Below are 15,764 nucleotides of genomic sequence, written 5' to 3' on the forward strand. Positions count from 1 at the left end.
TTCCCATTCACAGAATCAGCAATAAGAACTGAAATAAAATTCAGAGGTCATCTAGTCTAGAGTAGATTCACCCATGTCTTTCTTTCTTTTCTTGCTTATATTAAGCTTGCAGATAACTAAAACCTCTAGATCTTTTTTTTTTCAAAAGATCTGCAGTGTGACCATATCGCTCCCATCTTGTGTTGCTGAAGTTATTTTTTATCTAAGTGTAGAACTTTATATTTCTCACTATTGAATTTGATTTTCATCCTATTAGATTTGCCCCAACATTCTAGCTTGTCAGAATCCTTTTGGATCCTATATTTGTCACCCATTATGTTAGCTGCCCCATCCAGCTTTGGATTATCTGCAAATTTGATGAGTAAGCCTTTTATCCAGGCTCTGTATTAAACTGTTAATAGCACAGGGCCATGGACAGTTTCCTGTGATATTCCACTGGAGACCTTTTGCCACATTAACATTGACCCTTTGAGTCTGACCATCAAATAAGTTTTGAATTCATCTAATTGTACTATCATTTAATCTAGGTTTTCTCCATTTTCTCCACAAGAACAGCATGAGATACTCTATTGAAAGCTTTGTACAAATACCCCAGCCAAAAGAAACCTAAAAATATTGACTTGATCAAGAAACCATATACCATACAGGCATATGAGTGAATTAATTTTTCTTAGCATAAAATTCATATTTACCCTTAGTGAATTAACATTTTTGGTGGGTATAATGTCCAGAGATGCATCATTCAAAGGGATCTATAACAGGGATGCAGAGATTTATTCCTGTCTGGACTGGGCAAGAAAAGAGATGAAGTTCTGGTCTTTTTCATCTCCTACCTTGTCTGAAGGGCATTGGGAAAGCAGGGAGAGAACAATGAGAGGTGAAATGCCAATGTGCTGGTGATGGTAGGAATCAAGTTCTTCCCATGGAAAGGAAATATAGGGAGAGCCTCAGAACACATTATAAGAGGATATATTGATGGAAAGAGTGGGGTATCTCAGGGAATATCTGTTCCAACCAGGGGACGGATTTCTTAAAAACTTGTTCTATCCCTAAAGGACATGGAAGGAACCCATACCCCAAAACAAGTGGAATGGGGTGGGGTACATGAGTCCAGAAGGATGATGTAGTTAACCCTAGATTGTGCAGGAGATAAGTGAAGGTATGTAGCTGGAGTCCCCTAAATCCAAATATGGAGCTCCTTATTATGTGTGGACAAGTTGGTTTTTTCCCCTTTCTCCTTGAAGACAAGAATACTTTCATTTTTGTCTTTGTATCTTGTTCCTGGAATAGAGACTAGCACAGGATAAGCACATGACAAATACTCATTGTTTGATTGATTGATCAATTCCACTTTGTTACACTGTCAGCATTACATATTAATATTTATGAAAACTAAGCTTCTCAGAAGAAGGACCTTCAAAATACAGAATTATGGAAGGTAATTGTGAGGGAGATCTGCAATCACATTAACAGGAGGAAGGAATAAGGCTTGAATAAAGGTGATAAAACAAAAAAAAAATCAGTGTTTAGGCACAAAATGCCTGAATAAGAGATTTCATTCCAAAATTTACTGAAAAGGGAAAGATTAAATGAATATTTCTTGGGGGAAAGTGACCCACATGAGTATTATTCAAACTAGGAGATTGGATGATGGTATGGGGAGATATTAAGAATTCTATTCTGAGGGGGCAGCTGGTTGGCTCAACGGATTGAGAGTCAGGCCTAGAAATGGGAAGTCCTGGGTTCAAATCAGGCTTCAAACACTTCCTAGCTGTGTAACCCTGAGCAAGTCACTTAGCCCCCATTGTCTAGCCCTTACCACTCTTCTTCTCTGGAACCAATACACAGTATTGATTCTAAGATGGAAGGTAAGAGGTTTAAAAAAAATTCTACTCTGAACTCTTCTAGGATTGGAAGGGAAAACTTTTTGGAAAAGGAAAGATGAAAAAATAAAATTAAAAGTAGGTTAAAGACATTTGGGTTTGAGTAAGTCAATGAGATGATCAGGAGAAACATCTTTAAGGAGATATTGGTTTCAGATTATTGAAAGCAAAGAAGAGAGGGGGAACCTAGTTCTGTTTTTTTAAAGGGAAATTGCAGAAACATATAACAGAATTTAACAGAAGAAAGCAAAAGTTAATCTTCTTTAAATAATATCTTATTTCCCCCACATTACATGTAAAAGCAATTTTTAACATTCATTTTTTTAAAGTTTTGAGTTCTGAATTCTTTCCCTTCTTCTAACTCCCCCTTCCTTGTTCCTTCCCTGCCCTCCCCTCTCCCTGAGACAGTAAGCAATCTGAAATAAATTTTACGTGTAAAATCATGCAAAACATTGGAAAATAAAAACTTAACAATCAATAACCTAATTTGACTGGGATGAATTTGACATAAAATGAAAGATGACAATGGATTTTTTAGAAAAAAAAACCTCAACAACTTACTATATGCAAGAAACTTTTAAAACATTACATATTTTGAGCAGGAAAGAATATAAGAGCTCATGTGATACAACTTCCCCATTTTACAAATGAGATCCATAGAAATAAAGTGATTTTGTCTAAGGTCCTACAGGTAGTAAAGAGCAGAGCTGGGATTTGAATTTCTGTCTTTGGATTCTACTACAGATACAGGGTGAAAACAAGATTTGGAACAAAATTTATTATGAGTCAGAAAAAGCAGGAGCTATAAACATGATTTCTAATAAGACAACAGTAGAAATCCCTATTGTAAAGAGAGCTAAGTAGGGACACTACATTGTTCTTAAAGCATCAGAGGCAATAATTATTACATATATATACATATACATATACATATACATATACATATACATAAAAGGAAAAATGTTTTTGAAATGATAAAACAGAGTTAGGTTTTAAAAAGACTAACAAAACTCATAAAACATTAGTTCAATTGATTAAAAAAGAAAAATGTAAAATAAAGGATGGAGATGAAATCACAATGAACTGAGAAAATAAAAAGAAATCTACAAAATACACCACTTTTTTACTTTAAAAACTACAAGCACAGGCATAAAAGGCCCCTTCTTTAATATGATCAAAAGCATATATCTGTAACCCAAAACTAGCATCAGTTTCAATGCAGAAATGCTGAATTTCTTCCTATTAGCAAAAGAGATAATCCACACCACTTTCTCTATTCTTTTGATATAGTATTAAGAAGAAAGATAAATTAAGGAAAGAAAGATTAGCAAAGAAGGAAAAAAATTATTCCTATCTGCAGATGATGTAATCATTTGACTTAAAGGGCAAATATATAGTAGAGTGGATGGAGTACTGTCCTTGTAATCAGTTCGACCTAGGTTCTAATTCTGCTAAACGCTAGCTGTGAGACCCTGAGTTTGTCATTTAATCTCTTCATACCCCAGGTCACTCTCAGACTGTAAATTGCAGAGAAGATATTAATCTGCCTTGGTAGAAAAAAATTCCTCACCTAGAACTTCCTGTACCAATGAAATTATGTGTCCTAGCTTAAAGGAAAATTAGGGCCCTAAATAATAGTGAAAAAACTAATAGCTTTAGAAAAGTAACAGAATATAAAATGAATCCAGAAGTATCATCAGTGTCTCTCTATGTTTTTAACAAAAGCCAGGAAGAAATGATAATAAAAAGACAAATTTCAATCAAAACAATAAAATACTTCAAGCATTTGAGAGTAACCTGACAACCCAAACAAGACTTACATAAATGTGAACACAAAACACTTTACAAAAATATAGAAAGACCTACATAATTGGAAAGCTATTCAGTACTCTTGTTCACATCAATATATTGCAACCTAAGTTAATCAGCACATTTAGTGCCATACCAATCATTCTACCAAGGAACTATTTTATGGTATTGTACAAAATAATAATATAGTTAAGTTGGAGGGACAATAGATGAAGAATTTAAATAAAATAATGAAAGCATGAATGAAGGAAGCCTAGTATTTCTTACCACATCTCAATTTGTATTATAAAGCAGTAATTATGAAAACTATTTGGTTAATAAGTAGAAAAAATAGGCTATCAGACAAGCAAAATCTGAAAGCAACATGAAAATAGCAGTTGAGTGTTTGATAGATACAAGAACACAAATTACGTAAGTAATTACTTTATGTGTGATAATAACTCCTAGAGAAGCAGAAGAGCAATTTGGCAGACAATCAGTTTAAAGCAGCATATACTATATATTAAGACACAGTTGTAGCAATGATATAAATATAAATGTCACACCTCTAAAAATTAAGAAGGAATGGAAAGTTGTACCTCTCACACTCATCATTAGGGATAGAACTTAAAACCAGACAGTAGATAGAGGAAAACTTAAAAGAAAGAATAAATAATCATACTTATATGAAATTTAAATTACTCAAAGCCAATGCAGTGAGAATAAGAGAAGCAATAGATTAAAACAAAATATGAGCACCAAGAATCTAATAAAATTCTGACATTCAAAATCTATAGAGAATTAACAAAAGCATATAAGATTAGCTAAATAATACAAACATATAAAAGGAAGAGCTAATCTCTAATAAATGTGTTCCTAGAGAAAGAATAATTTTCATTATGAGAAAATCAACAAGCACAGGAAAATTTTTTCCAAATAACTAATCAAAGCAGAAATGCAAATTGAAATAATTCTGAGATATCTTATTAGACTCATAAAATTGACAAAGATCGCGTAGGACCGAAATGATAAATGTTGGAAAGACTATAGAAAGACAGTCTTACTAATAAAATTGTGAAACTGTGAATTGTTCTAATCTAAACATTTTGAAAACAAGTTTGGAATTATGTGTGAAAATTTACTAAATGATTCATATACTTTGACTCACTTATCTAGCTATTGGACATATTATATTCCCCAAAGAAAGAAGAAAGGTCTATGCAGACCAAAATATAAATAGACTTGATTTTTGTAATAGCAAAAAACTCATAAACAAAATAGTCTCCTTTAACTGGAGAATGGCTAAACAAATTGTAGTTTATAAACATAATGATATACTATTACATGATTAATACAAGTAATTCAGAGAAATATGAGAAGATCCATATGAACCAATTAAGAGCCAAGTGGACAGAATCAAGAGAGCTGTATACATGATGATTACAATAATGTGAATGAAGATAACAAAAGATAACAAAATGAAGGCTAAATACAATGATTAGTGTTAATCTGAGATAACAAATATTAAAAATATTCCCTTCTCTGTTAAATGTCAAGTCTAATTTTCAAATGTTATATCCCTGTCAATTATAACTACATCAGATATTTTTGCTTAATTTTTTGTGTGTGAACAATGTTACTCTTAGCATGGTTAGTTGGGAAGTGCATCGATAAAATATTTTAATTTTTTTTAAATAAAAGAATTGGGTCAAATGATCTCTACTGGTCTTCCAGGCTCTGCTCTGCTCTTTGCTATCTGTATGATCTGTGGGTTCTCACTCATCCCTCAAGTGAGATGTATACTTCATTCTCTCTGTTTCTTGACAATCTGTTTCAGAGAAAACCTAAACTTTAAAGTAGTATAATGGAAAGAATGATGGACTTGGAGTCAAAGGTTCTGCCGTTTATCAGCAGGTCGACTTTGGCAAGTTATTTAACATTTTATGTCTCAGTTTCCTTATGTGTAAAATGAGGGTGGTGCCCTACACTATCATTGAGGAATTTTCTTTTAGTTCATCATCCTATAATTCGAATGCCTTGTCCACTGCCTCTCCCTTTTCTGTTGCTTACATACTTCCAATGGGCAAAAAAGTCCCTTCTAGAAGCTGGCAAGATGAAGCAGTTCTCCAGGAAAGAAATACCCTGCTTTGAGTTCTATGATCAAGGAAAACTTTGTTTTTCTATGTAGGATGAGCAGGAGGAAGAAGAGGCCTTCAATCAGAAGCATGCATTACAAAAAGCCAAGGAAGTCAGCCCAATGTCTGCACCTAACATGCCTTCTATTGAGTAAGTGGACTATCATTGCCTCATTGACTGGTGGCTCCCCTCCATGACTTCAGGGCTCCTGGGTATCAGCCAGGGGCTTTAGCTGACAATGGTTTCAGGGGTCAGATGACCAAGTCTCCAGAATGGGAGGGAAAGGGGATGGAGAAGGGGAGGGAGCCCATAACTGACTGCAGAATCACAGTTCCTTCCACAATGCCAGCTGTGCTGTGGATTGTGCATCAAGATATATGTGAAGAACAGTGGAAAAAGTGTCTGTGGCCAAGGAAGTTGGTGGGAGTTTTTGCCAAACACTAGACCTTTCCCCCTTTGCCTGAAGAAGTGTAACCTGAAGCTTATAGCCTGAGAGAGGGAAATCGCATGAGAACTTTGTTAAATAGGGCTTTAGTGACTTCTGGGAAGATCTCCTTGAGGTGACACTGGACCAAAGCAGAAATAATATTGATAACTTATGCTTAATAGGGGTGATTCTGATATTCTTAAGGGTCTATATGTGGACACCTTTCCTAGATTAAAAAGTTCTTATTCCTCTATTGTCTTCTGAATTTAGGGTTCTTTACATACTTTCTGTGATAAGTAAGTTTACCACCAAAGGTGGGGAAGGACCTTACCAATTCTCTATAAGTGAAAAGGATTCAAGGATTCTCAGAGATAGTTTCATCAGGAGGGGGGACAACAATAACCTTTTGCTCTCTCTCACTGAACTTTCTGGGAAAAGGGCTTGGAAGACCAGAATAGCAGAGAAGCTCCAAACTCCTGGAGAGAGAGAGAGAGAGAGAGAGAGAGAGAGAAAGAGAGAGAGAGAGAGAGCGCGTTTGTGTGTGTGTGTGTGTGTGTGTGTGTGTGTGTGTGTGTGTGTGTGTGTGTGTGTGTGATAAACCCTACCATCCAAGAGACAAGAACTTGGACTCTTTCCAAAACAGGAATTTTGGGCTGAGTTAAGAAATTTACTTCAGTCATTCAGATCAATAGTCCTTAGGACCTGCTCCCAAGTCAATATGGCCATCATATCATCATCCCCATCCACTCATCCATTGTCCTTCCCAAGTGAGAAGCATTCAGCTAGTTGAGCTAGTTGATAAAGGCAAGACTATTATTTGGAATTTAGTTCATTAAGAGAATGGGCCAGAGGTGTGGGGGATTGTTTCTTTGTCATGAGTCTCTCTCAGCCATAAGGACAGGTTAAAAGGGAAGTAAGAGGACTTTCCCCCTCATTCCAGTGTTCCCTTCTGAAGTCTTCTCTTGATGCTCTAGGGAAGAACTTATCTCAATCTTGATCTATAGAGACTTGGGTTTGCAGAATATAGTCAGACAGAATGACTGAATGACACTGCCATTTTGATGGTTGCCATTAAAAAGCACAAAGGGAAGATGATAACAGATAAATGTGAGCTGGACAGAGTTGTATTAGGGAATGGATGGTAAGGATGAAGGCCTTGATGAGACCGATAGTTGAAAGGATCCTTGAACTTTGACTATGATATTTTTGTTCTGTGCATCAATGGCAGTTCTTTATGTAAATTAAAACAAGAAATGTCTATCAGCTCTTTGAGTATATTGTTTAGACATATATAGGTCAGTGTGTACCTCAGTGTATAACTGGGTGCATGTAGGGACAAAGGAATTGAAGAAACCCTGGATTTAGTCCAGAAAATTGATTTCTCTTGGTTTTACATCTACCTTTCTATGTTCCTTTAGGATTATAGACTCACGGGGTCATGATGTGGTACAGTGGAAAGAGTGTTGGCTCTGTCTTCAGACAACCTGCGGTCATACCCCAGCTTTGTCACCTCTGTGACTAGGCAAATCATGAGTCATCTCTGGGCTTCAGTGGAGATGAAAATCACTCTCCTGCCTACTTCATAGGGTTGTTTTATGGTTTATGCAAGCTTATGCATTAGCACAGTTAACGTGTTAATGGTATGGAGAATATGTGGATGGTTCTCTGCGGTTCAATAGAAAGAGTGTAAGGATCCTTGATGTGAATGTGTATGAGGATAAATGGATGTGGAAATGGAGAAGTGTGTGAATATACATGTGTTTGTACTTGATTCTAAGGTTATATGTGCTCCTTGCCTGGTCATTCTCTCGGAGTGAGTGTGAATCTGCTTATATGTATCTTTATTCTTACACACATATCTTTGTGTGCCTGGGCACTAGGATTTCTGAAAATTTGCAAATAGATGGATGGACTAGTGCTTTTCTGAGTGAAAATGCATGCTGGCTGACTTAAAGTTATGCTTTTATTTCTATCCAACAAATAGTACATCTTTTTCTAGCCATACCTTATTACTATCTTCTTTGCTTGTGGGGATGGGGAACTACTCATTCATTTTGATATGTAAACATGTTCATAGTAAGTAGTTTGTAAATTAGAAAGTCTTGCATGTTGTTTATTTACAGATAAATTAGAATTTGAGTTCTCAGTTGTGTAGAAACGTGTACTTTGTACTCCCAGGAACTTTCAAAACTCTATTCTTTTCTATCTCTTCAAACCATTTTTCTCTCTCTCTCTCATTCTCTCTTTCTACTTCTCTCTCTCTTTTTCTCTCTTTCTCTTTCTGCATTCTTGAAGGAGGGGATAGAGCATGACGTTTTCTCAGAACATTCTTTACTGTTGGGTGTCAGGGCTTCTAGGAAGGGATTGGCATCCACGAACCCCTCACAATGCTCAACTATCATACTCTGGAATATTGAGAAGGATGATAATGAGCAGTCCTTCTTCTAGGAATATAATGCTCCTGACCCATCAGTAGGATATGTTCTCTGAATTTTTTTTCCCATTTGTAACATAATGAATTGTGCTTACTAGGGTAAGGGGTGGTTATGCACCGTCTGACTCTGAAAGGTTAACTGCCCCAGAAGGATCAGATTTGGATTGATTGGTCCCAATGCCAATGGCCCCATCAGCATCATGCTCTGGCCAGCCAAGATGACAAGCCATTCAGGGTCCATTTTTAGGAGAACCCTTACCTTTCCTTATTCCTATGTCATGTGCATGGCTACACCTGAATTGTTCACCTGAGATTGCAACAGAGTATGGATTGAGAATGACATGTTTTGGGGGGGGGGAGGTTAGATATATAAATATGCTTTGGTTCCCCAGATATGACTATGAATATATTTATAAAGGTACTAAGATATCCAAAATAAGTTTCCATGTATATGCATTTGGGGGGAAATAATAGTGCCAGTATGGCATGACTTTTCAGCATCTGAATCCAAATATGGAATAGAATGTTATATGCTTTTTGCCTGTGCATGTATATTATAATAGGAACCATGTATTTGCAGATAGGTCTAGGATCCAAAGTCTACCCTTTGAGGAATTGGGGAGCTGGGTGAATTGGGGTGACTCCTCAGGGCCCAAAATAAGCATATAAAGTATGTGTGTACATGAGGAGGAGTCTGTCCCCCTCTTTGGAAATATGTTGGTCTCTGTTGAGGTTTTTAAGCCAGGATGAACTGAACCTGTCCATTTTTCTTTCCCAGAAGAGACAGAAGGAGGAGACACCACATGTCGATGTGGGAGCCACGCAGCAGCCACCTGTATGTGTGTACATGTTTGTGTGTTGTGAGTGGTTCTGTGTGGTCACAGGGACATTGTCACCTTTGTCCTCGCTGTGGACAAAATGATAGAACGTGTACGTGTGCACCGGCGGGGATGTGTTCTGTGCCTAGGTGTCGTATGTGTGCATCGAAGGCATAGAGGCTCGTGTGTTGTTCTCCATCCCTTCTGGCGTATGTTGGTACATACATGTAGGTGGCTCTGCCTCCTCAGGGTATGCTCCATATGGAAGTATGGGTACAGATGTGTGTGAGTAGGTGTGAGCATCACCGTTTGTATGACTGGGTCCATAGGCTGTTTCTGTGCATGTGGGGCCAGGTGTATGTGGCCATACGTGTGCCTGTGCGAGCCTCTTCTCATGTGTTCTGTATGTGTTCTTGTGTGTGTGCTCTTTGACCATCGAAGTGCCTCTAGAACCCCCCTTTCCCCGTGGAAATGCCCAGATGTAGTTCATTTAACAACAGTAGACACTGATGGACCACACCAGATTAGCCCCCAACAGTCCAGACGACTGTCCTTTCACATTCTGACAGAGAGGAAGGTGTCCTGTAACTAGACGTGATTTCCATAGACCCCGGTTGTCACGCCTTTGCTTGTCCTTTATTACCTGGTGGCACACATCTGCATTAACGGTCCTGGAGCAGCACAGGGCAGAAGGGAAGAAGCCACAGCTATTGACTGGAATCCAAGATTGGGCTGGCCTGGGGTGTGACTGAAATGCATGAGAAAGAGGGATAAAGCCAGCAAGTGGGTGAGAGGAGAGAAAGAAGGGAGTGCGGAGGAGGGAGACGATGGGAGGAAGACGACCTGCGGCAGACAGGAGGAATCCCCAGGCTCAGAGGAATGCGCAGCTCCATCCGGGTCCTCCTTACCACCCACCGTAGCTTCCCAGTCTCACTCCTTTGTGACTACAAAGTAGATAGCATGCTGAAAAGTTATCTCTGGAACATGAATCTGGAAGCATCCAACATTTATTCACACACACACACACACACACACACACACACACACACACACACACACACAGAGTTTTTAATGCTACATGGGCTTATGTCTTAATGTGCTTCACGTTTACAGGTCCTGGGCTCTCTCACATTTGTCCGTCACCATGCACCCCACCCTGTACCTGCCCTTTGAGGGCTGACTCAGGGTCCCATGCTTGCTGTCTGCCCTGCCTTGTGTCCTTTGAGCCCTAATCAGTCCCTTTGGCTTGTTCTCCTTTGTCAGGAGGGAGAGGAGGAGACGTCACCACATGTCCGTGTGGGAACAGCGTACCAGTCAGCTGAGGAGACATATGCAGATGTCCAGCCAGGAGGGGATCAACAAGGAAGAGCCCCCTCCAATGAATCCCCTCAACCCCCTCAATCCCCTCAGCCCTCTCAATCCCCTCAATGCACATCCTAGCCTCTACAGGAGGCCAAAGCCTTTGGAGGGTTTGGGTTTGGAGAAGTTTGAGGAGGAACATGGAAATCATGGAGACTTGCATAAGGGTGAAGGAATGCCACAATCAGAAGACCAGAAGAGTCCCCTGTCTAGGTCCAAGAGGGAGCAGCAATGGCTATCAAAGCCATGCCATGGAAACTGTGACCCAGTGGAGCAGGAATCAGGAGCCGGAGAGGCAGTGGTGGGCTTTGAAGAGCGGGCTCGACACAGACAGAGTCAACGCCGAAGTCGACACCGTCGCGTCAGGACTGAGTTCAAGGAATCAGCCATGGCTGCTGGAAGCAGGTCTGGGAGCCAGGAGAGAGGTCTGGAAGAAGGAACAACAGCCGAGGCCGAGAAGAACAGGGACTCTAAAGGAAGTCAGGATGGGAAGGAGGCTTCTAGTCACGAAGAAGAGAGAAGCAAAGAGTTAAAGAGGTAAGTTGAAATAATTCTCTGGATGGGGCTGGCATTGACTGACCAAGATGGCCTCGTTTCATCTTTGTTCTATTCCTGACTTACTATGTGACATGAGGCAGCCACTAAACCCTTCTGTCATTTAAATCCCCCACTCAAAAAATAAGGATAAAATGCCTCCTTCCTGCCTTTGTACATCACCAAGTTGTGGGAATAAAATGAGATTAGAGAAGGAAAAGCACTTTAAAGATAACTCTGATGCTTTCTTAGTGCTCTTTCCCTGAGCCTGCTATTCCTAGGACTAAGGAGACATAAATCTCTGCCTCCAGCAAACATACTGTTTTCCCCAAACCCAGGCATAATCAATCAATCAACAAATTGGTTAAGTACCTAACAAATGCTAGAGGCTGAGGATTCAAAGGCAAGAAAAAAAAGGTCCAATCATCAAGAGTTTTACATAGGACATACTTACAAAGTAAATACCAAGTAACCTAAAGGGCTCTGCCAATTAAGGGGTGAGGGTAGAAACTGAGTGATGAAGGTAACTAGAAATCAAGGAGAGGGGGTGCATTCTATATGTGAAGCATAGCTTGTGCCAAGGCATCAGTATGGGAGAGGAAGTAATAACAGTTCTTACAATGATCTCAAGAAGGACTGAGCTAGGGTGGCTGTAGTGGGACTGGGGAGAAAAGGGCATCTATGAGAACTGTTTGGAAAGTAGACTTGACAACTTACAGTTTGAGGGGGTTGGGGGAGAGAGCAAAGAACCCTCTGACTTAGCCAAAAACCTCGTTAACTAGTAGAACGATCATGCTTTTGCTAGAAATGGGGAAGTTAAGGTAGAGTGAGTCTGGAGGAAGAGCTAATGAGTTCTGTCTTGGACAAGGTGAGTTTTCAAGATGGATAGAACATACAGTTAGTTCATAACTAGATAGAACATAGATAGATAGAACATACAAATCGTTGGTGATATAGTTTCTAGAGAAACTAAGGCTGGAAATATAAATCTGTATGTACTGATTTGCATAGAAATGACCCCATGGTAGCTGATGAGCTCACTGAGAGAGAGGATAGATAAGAGAAGATGGCTCAAGAGAGAACTTTGTGGTATACCTACATGGATGATGATCTAGTAAAGAAAACTGAGAAGAAGTACGTAGAGGATAAAAGGAATAGTTGGTGTTAAAAAAACTACAGAGAGGTCAAGAGGAATGAGGATGGAGAAACAGTTATCCTATTTAGCAATTAAATGCAATTTTGGAGCAAGGAATTTCAGTTGAGTAACAAAGTGATAAACTAGATTGCAAGTCTGAGAAATGAGTAATAGAGACAGATTTTTCTAAGAGTTTGGCTATGAAAGGAGGGAAAGATAGAATGAATGATAGCTTTAGGGCAGGGTTGGCAAACCTTTACCCAGTTTGAGTGCCCAGAGGGCAAATTCAAACTGTCCACAACCCCCTACCCCAACCCCCAATTACCAGTGAGAGTTGAGGGAGGAAGTGCTTGCTTTGGATGGCTGGACAGAGGGGTGGGGCATGTAAAAAATGTCCTCAGATGCTGGAAAGAGGGGGAAGTGAGCAGCTCTGCAAGTGTCAGCTCTACATGTGTGCCATGACTTCACCAATGAGGCCTTACCCTATGCTGGGGCCAAGTTAGAGGTTTTTTAAAGATGTAAGAAACATGGAAATGTTTAGAGGCAACATGTAAGGAACCAGTAAATAGGGAAAGATGGAAGATTAGAGTGGAAGATGTATACAGGGATAAACTGCTGGAGGATATGGAAAAGGATGAGATAAAAAAAATAGGGGATGATAACAAAGGTTGCCTCTTTATCAGAAACTGGAGTAAGACAAGAGAGAATGAAAGATGATGTGAAGTTGTTTTGAGATGCAGAGTAAGGGAGAAGAGGAAGATATGGCAAATATCTTCTTTTTTTCTCAGCAAAGTATTAGATGAGGTCATCTGCTGAAAAAAGAAAGGGAGATGTGGGAGGCTTGAGGAGAGAAGAGAATTGTTTAAACATCCTCTGTGGGTAGTGTGATAGTCATTTAGGGAATAGTAAAAAGATTGCCATAAAGAAACAAGGGTCAGTTGAGGTTGGATAACACAAATCTGTAGTGGACCCTGCCTACAAGATTGTATAACTTCTTTCTGTGCTGTGCCATTGTTCCAATGTAGGAGAAGAAGAGGGCAGTGGTGGGAGTAATTCATGCTTGGAGATTGTCAAGCTGTGAATAACAAGGACAGGAGGAGAAGTGATGTAGGAGTAGAGACAGTGTCAAGTTGAATTGGTTAAAAAGGGTCAGGATTTAAGGGGCAGCTGGGTAGCTCAGTGGATTGAGAGTCAGACCTAGAGATGGGAGGTCCTAAGTTCAAATATGGCCTCAAACACTTCCCAGCTGTGTGACCCTGGGCAAGTTACTTGACCCCCTCCCCATTGCCCACCCTTACCACTCTTCCACTTAGGAGCCAATACACAGAAGTTAAGGATTTTATAAAAAAGGGTCAGGATTTGGAAAGGAGGAAAGTGAATTCAGAGTGGGAATGATAGCCTAGAAGAGCAGATTGGAGAGATTGGTGGTCACTATGAAGATGTTAAATGAGATTAGGAATAGTGAGGCACAGGTAGATATGGAATGATAGAAAATTCTGGTGAGAGAAGAATGTCAAAGTTCTTGATTGTGGGAGTAGAATACTTCCACAGGGTGAAGATGAGATCAAGGTGATCATTTCTGTGTGTGTTTGAAGTCAAGGGAAGGAGAAGGTGATGGGAATTGATTAACTGAGAAGTGATAGTGTTTGGGAACAATAATATGTCAAGTCCTCTACTTGGTAAGGACTGAGATGAAAAAGAAGGCTGTGAATTGAGTATTCATTTCCCTGATTCACCAATGAAATCAAACAATGTGATGAAGACTGAAAATTCTATATTTCACTTTAGGACCACGTCCTGCCTTTGTGGGTTGAATTTTAATTTAGGAAGACATGAGTTCAAATCCTAATTAGTATACTTACCAGTTATGTGGCCCCAGGCAAATTGCTTAACAGCTATCTGTCTCAGTGTCTTCATCTGTAAAATAGAGATAGTAATAACTCCTATCTCTCAGGGTTGTTATGAAGCTAGGATGAGATAATATTTGTAAAGCACTTTGCTAAACTTAAATTGACATGTATGTAATATAACTATTATTGTGACTGGAAGCATTTGACAGAGGGGATGTCCAAGATACAAAAGTAAAATGTTAACAGAACCAGGAAGAGAACCCTAGTTCAGCATTCTGTCTTCAAATTCCATGCTGCCTTTGTGGACAAGGTCTTGTAATAACAGTATTTTATACATGCATTGTATGTATTAACAGATTTTTTCCCTCTCATTTTACAGATGGAGAAAATTGGATTCAGGGAATAAAAGACTTGCCCAAAGTCACATGGCTAGGAAGAGGGGGAGCTAGGAACTTAGTACATGATTTTTTGATCCAAATAACAGTACTCAAATCTTCTATGGTATCCCCAAAGCAGAAATGGGGAGCTCATAGCTAAGTGTTATAGAGAACTGAATCAGGGAATGAATGTTCACTATTTGATGCCTCAGCTCCATAAGTAGCTGAAGTGACCTTTGTATGGAAAACCAAGGAGTGAGGATTGCCATCTAACCAAAACCTTCCAGTACTTATCTGACTTTTCATCTAACCGAAACCCTTTAGCAAATGTTTTCCTTCACAATCTATGATTCTCTTCTTCTTTTTAAAATCTATATTTGTTTTCTCCTCAAATGTCAGCTTCTTCTACTACCTCCTCCCTGCAACCAGCTCAAAGTCTTATAAATCCATTGATGGGGGATTTAAACAAATGTCACTTAATTTTAGAATGAATTAAGAGAAATATAAATACTTAAAACAGCTTTGTGTTCTCATTATTGTGAAACCTGGTTCTTCCATCTCCCATCTGTGTGACCTTGTGCAAGTCACTTAATTTCACTAAACTTCCTTTTCTTTATCTGTTAAATGAGAGGCTTAGACAGATGAAGTCCAACCTCCTAAATCTTTGATCCTATAGTCCTAAATTACATCCAGTAATAGCAATCATAAACTAGACATGTTTGCTCAAACTCAAAAAAGGAAAAGGAGTAGTCTTATGGTAAAAAAGAGGCATGACAGGTAGACAGCCTGTATGTTCTATTAGAATCATTATCATGCCCACAGAAAATAAGGAAGAGAGTCAGAGTACCTCAGAAAATGTGTGTGATGTTTCTGCTGGATTCTATACTGGTCAGACCACATTTGGAGTATCAGGTTCCATTCAGGAGCCTGAGTTTTAAGAACATTAACAAATCCAGACATGTCTAGAAGAGACAAATCAGAATGGTGAGAAGATTGGAGGTCACCATATATAAAAACTGGCTG

At 39.1% G+C, this 15,764-nt stretch overlaps 1 protein-coding gene across 3 annotated transcripts in view; it reads left to right on the forward strand.

The window, feature by feature from the left end:
• CACNA1E (calcium voltage-gated channel subunit alpha1 E) overlaps positions 1-15,764 on the forward strand; it is a 446,383-nt gene that overhangs the window by 344,644 nt on the left and 85,975 nt on the right. For 2 of the 3 annotated variants that reach the window (XM_044676249.1, XM_044676250.1), the window contains exons 18-20: positions 5,860-5,957; positions 9,447-9,503; positions 10,750-11,382. In XM_044676249.1, the coding sequence (XP_044532184.1) occupies positions 5,860-5,957; positions 9,447-9,503; positions 10,750-11,382 (788 nt within the window). The remainder of the gene's footprint in view (positions 1-5,859; positions 5,958-9,446; positions 9,504-10,749; positions 11,383-15,764) is intronic. The other variant, XM_044676251.1, reaches the window with a different exon arrangement.

This window comes from Gracilinanus agilis, chromosome 4, assembly GCF_016433145.1.
Source record: "Gracilinanus agilis isolate LMUSP501 chromosome 4, AgileGrace, whole genome shotgun sequence".
Lineage (NCBI taxonomy): Eukaryota > Metazoa > Chordata > Mammalia > Didelphimorphia > Didelphidae > Gracilinanus > Gracilinanus agilis.